Source organism: Somniosus microcephalus, chromosome 11 (genome assembly GCF_052327205.1).
Source record: "Somniosus microcephalus isolate GS21.2 chromosome 11, FLI_Smic_1.0, whole genome shotgun sequence".
NCBI lineage: Eukaryota > Metazoa > Chordata > Chondrichthyes > Squaliformes > Somniosidae > Somniosus > Somniosus microcephalus.
The window spans coordinates 40,607,118-40,613,117 of NC_140997.1; the positions used below are offsets into that span (position 1 = coordinate 40,607,118).

The following is a 6,000-nucleotide window of genomic DNA, read 5'->3' on the forward strand; positions in this document are numbered from 1 at the left end:
TGCGGGCACAGTAGATCGTGGCAGTAGTGTTTAGCACCACCGCAAAATGTCTGATCAATTTCGCAAGCGGCGCAAACATCGCCACGCCCGGGCGCTAGCGCCCTCTTAGGGCAAAGCAACCACATTTTTCCCCCATAGTCTTTTAATAACCAAATATCCATGCCTGGTCATACACTTTAACTGCGATTTTCAAGCTCTTATCAATAATTACTTCACCCACATCTGCCTTCTATTGAATTAATATCTTCACTGTGGGACCTGGTGTGGTGGAGTGTCATCTCTCATGGTGTTGGGTCCTTGTTGTCAATGCTCAGGCAATGGCTCTGAATCTGAGGCACTGAACCTCTTAACTCATCGCTCTTTTATTTTGCCTTGTTCTGCATTTCAACCGAGTTCTAACTTGCGCTTCAGTCAATAATTCGATTCACATCTGAGCCACAGTGAGAGATGGGGCGACAACTGACCGGGGAACCCGGAGGTCTGAATGGGATCGCACTGCACCAATCTTAAAGTGCAAGTGGGGACAAAACAGACACTAGGTCCAAACACTCATTAAAAAGTGGACAGATGATGCGTGAGCCTAAACAGTGAGTGTCGGCAGCTGATCAACTGGGGATGGAGCATCACAGATCAGTCAGATCTCATTCACCTGGTACCTACTTTCAACAATAGTCATTGGAGAGCGAGCAAGAGGGGACCCTGGCTGATGTTCTACCTACCACCCCCAACCATGGGCACTGAGTCCAATTGTAGTACTCCATGTGCTACCCTACAGCCAACTTAACAAAGACCAGGAATTAAACCAAACATTGGCTTTACTGAACAGTACGTAGGAGATGCTTTGAGTCTCAAATGTGAACCTTTCAAGAATTTATTTTCCCATTTGCAAGTCTCTAAACCACCTCTAAGCAGCCATGCAAAACCTACTCATCGCACAGCACTACAATTATATTAAACAAAATACAGGTTTGCTGGTACTGACAATGAGACAATCCTGTATCGCTGCTCCCCTACAATTAACTTGCATGAACGCTGTTGATGTAGCAATGACAAAAGTGTGAGAGAACCATGATCTCTCATGGCACTTGGTGCTAGGACTCTGAGCCCAATTAAGTGAAGGCTGTGATATGAGCTCCACTTTCCCTTCATATTGCTGGGTCTCTCTCCGAGGGACAATAGAGAGAGGCCCATAGTTTTCATGGCACGTCAAGCCCTGGGTGCTCCCCATTTGCCTCCTTTAAGTTATAGTTTCAGGTTGTGGGTTCGATTCCCACTCCAGAGACTTGAGCACAAAATCTAGGCTGACATTTCAGTGCAGTACTGAGTGCGTGCTGCACTTTTGGAGGTGCTGTCTTTCGGATGAGACGTTAAACCCTCTCAGGTGGACGTAAAAGATCCCACGGCACTATTTTGAAGAAGAGCAGGGGTGTCTCCCCAGTGTCCTGGCCAATATTTATCCCTCAACCAACACCACTGAAAAAACAGATAATCTGGTGATTAAGAAAAGATACACTTGCTCTCGAGGCAGTTCAGAGAAGGTTCACTCGGTTGATTCCGGAGATGAGGGGGTTGACTTATGAGGAAAGGTTGAGTAGGTTGGGCCTCTACTCATTGGAATTCAGAAGAATGAGAGGCGATCTTATCGAAACATATAAGATTGTGAGGGGGCTTGATCGGGTGGATGGGGTGAGGATGTTTCCACTGATGGGTGAGACTAGAACTAGGGGGCATAATCTTAGAATAAGGGGCTGCCCTTTCAAAACTGAGATGAGGAGAAACTTCTTCACTCAGAGGGTAGTGAATCTATGGAATTTGCTACCTCAGAGAGCTGTGGAAGCTGCGACATTAAATAAATTTAAAACGGAGATAGACAGTTTCCTAGCTGATAAGGGAATTAGGGGTTACGGGGAGCGGGCAGGGAAGTGGACGTGAGTCTAGATTCAGATCAGCCATGATCCTATTGAATGGCGGAGCAGGCCCGAGGGGCCATATGGCCTACTCCTGCTCCTACTTCTTATGTTCTTATGTTCTTATGTATCACATTGTTGTTTGTGGGACCTTGCTGTGCGCAAATTGCCACTTTCCTACATTACAACCGTGACTACACTTCAAACACACTTCATTGGCTGTAAAGCGCTTTGGGGCATCCTGTGGTCATGAAAGGCGCTATATAAATGCAAGTTTGTTCTTTCTTTCTTGCAGGTAGACTGCCCCACGCCTGCTAGCAACAGTGCACCATTGATGCAAAAGGGGCTTAAAGAGTTTGAAATAAACACTCAGCCCAACAGCAGCTGCACTAGAGATCGTGCAATGAAGATGGGTGTAACTTTGCATAAACTATCAGCAGATCTCTAGAGATTCAAAGCGAAACCTTTAGAGTCGGCCAAAATGTTTGTAAATTCAGCAAATTGTGAACCATCAAGCCGCGATGGTTATGGAGATAAACAAGAGTTTGAGCAACTTCCTTTACAGCTTACAACAAAATAACACAGCATGTTACCTAATACTGTGTTAGCGTGGCAGCTGGTATAGTCAATAGCACCCCTCAGTGGTTCTAGCTAAAACTCCTCACCACGAACCCTGCACAACAGGACTCTCCTATCTTAATACTGGAAGGTAGTGGAGAAACTGCAAGCAGTTTAAAAGATCAATAGCTGTTTTAATTTTTTTAGTTGGATAGTCCTTTTTAAAAGGTATTTCTGAACTTCAAGGGCATGGCAGCTTTGTGGCGTATGTGTCAGCTGTGGCTCAGTCAGTAGCACCCTCACCTTTGAGTGAGAAGCTTGTGGGTTCAAGTCACACTTGAGCATAAGATCTAGGCCAACACTCCGATGCAGTACTGAGGGAGTGCTGCACGGTCAGAGGTGCCGTCTTTCGGATGCGATGTTAAACCGAGGCCCCATCTGCCCCTTCAGGTGGATGTAAAAGATCCCATGGCACTATTTCGAGGAAGAGCACGGGCGTCCTGGCCAATACTTAACGTTCAACCAACACTACTAAAAAATTATCTGCTCATTATCACATTGCTGTTTGTGGGAGCTTGCTGTGCGCAAATTGTTTGCTGTGTTTCCAACATTACAACAGTGATTGCACTTCAAAAATAATGAATTGGCTTAAAGTGCTTTCCTGAGGTCATGAAAGGCATGATAGAAATGCAAGGGGGCAAGATTGGGTTGCTTTTCACCTCCCATTAGCGCCCCCGAAATTCAGCGGGTGGTTAGTGGCAGCGGTAGCTGGTAGCACCCCATGGTGCTGCGCCTCTGGCGATGACATCATCGCCGTGCGCAGCATCCCGCTCGCGCTCCGGCCGCAAACTTCAGTTGCGCCCCCTGACCTATCGCCAGACGATATGTCCGACAGGGTTAGAATGGCGTTTGTGCAGCGGCAGCGGCGCAAATTAAAGGGCAGGTGTCAGGCAGCCATTTTTTTTGGCCGCCTGCCAGCACCTGCACTCTTCCCCTTTTTTATTCGGGGTGCCGGCCGCGATGGCTCAGCCCGGCACTCCTCTTGAGTGCTGGGCTGCTTTCACGGCACCCCACTCCCCGGTGGTCCAGCAGGGCCCCGGTGCGCACAGTGCTAGGCCCCTCCCCTTTAATCAGGGTGGCGCTGTTGCACGTAGTGCCGCGATATTCACTTATAGCGCCCCAGGAAGGAGGGGGAGTGCTTCCAGTAGTGCCCCGCCTGCTGCTTGGGGCGCTATCACTGAATTTACAGCGCAAGGGTGTTAACTTTTCGGGATACTAAAAGTAGCGCCCCGGCGAAGTTAGCGCTCCAAAAGGGGCACCACCGAATTTCCCCCCGCCCCCCCAAGTCTTTCTATCTTTTTTTGATAGTGTGAGAAGACAATAGTCTGATTACCACAACCTGGTATTGCATATGACCCTTCAGCTGAACTGAGGATGAGCTAAGATACAAAATTGGCCTGAGGTGCCCAAGCGGCGCAAAGTTCGCCTGGGTGCTGGAATTTGCGCCGCGATCGCCGCATTAGCGATCGCCGCAAATTCAGTTGAAGTGCCCCTAGAGGGAGACAGGGCGCGGCTTGAGGCGCGCCGCGTCCCTCTTAGGGCGCTGAAAGTGAATTTCGCAGCGCTACCTGCCGCAGTGCCACACGCTGCGGCACGGCACGCTGCGGTACTGCAGGCCTTCCTCCCACTGTTAAGGGGGAGGGGTCTGCAGCAGCGCGAGCCCCGATCGCGAGTGCCAGCAAAAGAGCCCGGCACCAAGGAGAAGTGCCGGGCTCTCAGGAAACAGCCGGCAATGCCGCACGGGGGGGACCAGGAGGCCGGGGACGGAGGTGCTGGCAGGCGGCCGCAAAAAAAGCGGCCGCCCCGCACCTCCACCTTAACTTGCGCCTCTGCCGGCGCAGCAAGGCCCCATGAACTGGGCGCGGGTAGCGAACGGCGCTACAGCGCCGTTCGCTACCAAATATCGCAATCGGGGCGCGAATGGGGCGCTGCGCACACCGATGATGTCATCGGTGGCGGCGCAGCGCAAATGTCTAACGCCACCATTAGTGCCCCTGCTGAATATCACGGGAGGCGCAGCCAGTGGCGCTACAGCCACTGACTGCCTCTTTAGGCGCTAACAGGTGGCGCTACTCACCCAATTTCTCCCCCAAATGTGTTTTAAATTACAAGTAATTTTAAACAAATTTGAGAGCAAATTCTGTTTTCATATTAAATCATGAGTGAGGTACTCTCCCTTAGACAATATTGACTTACCAACCTTATCATGCTCAGTGGAAAATTTTACTTCAGTCCAAGATGGTGCCACACAAAGGATTTATCGAAACAAATGCAGAAATATTTACAGTTTGATCAGGTTGATTTTCCCTTAGCTTTTCCTTCCTCTGATAATTTACAGGCTTTTATATAAAAAAAACCTCAAGCTTGTCATCTGCTAACCGTTACTTTGTGATTTTCCTATTCCTTTCAAGCTTGGTGTCCAGCATTATGGACCTTCACCATTTCTCCATCTTTCTCAACAAAACGAAAACGCAGAATCAAACCGAGAACACCGCACACACACATCAGAGGAGCTACAGAGAAGGAAAACTTGTTGGTTTGCAATTTTTAGTGAGCTCTGCTAATAATTTACATAACACATTATGCATTACTTACTTTACTGATATGGAGAATTCCCCAGGTGAACTCTCACTTTCTCGTAATACAAAAGCCCCGATATAGCCTTGTTTCAGGAGTAATTCTTCAGCTGACGTCCTGGAGATTCTGCCTATATACCAGCTGTTCAATTAACAAAAGACACAGGAATATTAAAATCAGTATCAAAAGGCAATATTACATACTCCTGTATAATGTACCTGTTTATACATCAGAATAAAGGTGTCCGCCATGGCTCAGTGGGTAGCACTCTCGCCTCTGAGTCAAAATTTTTACGGGTTCAAGTCACACTCCAGAGACTTTGGGGTAAAAATTCTGTTGCTTTGCGCCTCCCGCTAATGGGGCGCAAAGCAACTAGCGCCCAGGTGCGGCGCCACCAACGCCTCCCGCGAAATTCAGCGGGAGATTAACGGCGGTGGTAACCGGTAGCGCCCCGCAGTACTGCGCCGTCGGCGATGACATCATCACTGTGTGCAGTGCCCCGCTCGCTCCCTGGCCGTGATCTTCGGGAACGCCCCCGGACTTACTACCGGACGCTATGTCCAACGGGGTCAGGGGAGCCGACCTGCGGCCAGGGAGACGCTATTTAAAGGCGAGGTGCGGGGCGGCCATTTTCTTGCTGGCCGCCTGCCAGCACCTGCCTCTACTCCCGTCTCTGGCCTCCTTACCCGCCCCCCCGGGAAGTGCCAGCTGCGCTCCATGAGCCCTGCACTTCTCTTGAGTGCCGGGCTCTTTTGCTTGCACTCCTGATTCCCAGGGCGGATTGCACTGTGCAAGTCCCCTCCCCTTTAAGAAGGGGAGGAAGGCCTGCAATACTGCGGCACGTAGCGCCGCGATATTCCTTCGCAGCACCTCAAGAGGGAGGTGGGGCGCTTCCAGT

At 50.0% G+C, this 6,000-nt stretch overlaps 1 protein-coding gene across 1 annotated transcript in view; it reads right to left on the reverse strand.

The window, feature by feature from the left end:
* Positions 1–5,251, reverse strand: part of LOC147110506 (uncharacterized) — a gene marked incomplete at its 5' end in the record, with an annotated part of 59,740 nt that extends 54,489 nt beyond the window's left edge. The window contains one exon of the mRNA XM_086002235.1: positions 5,121–5,251. Coding sequence (XP_085858361.1) covers positions 5,121–5,251 — 131 coding nt within the window. The remainder of the gene's footprint in view (positions 1–5,120) is intronic.
* Positions 5,252–6,000: the final 749 nt, after the last annotated feature.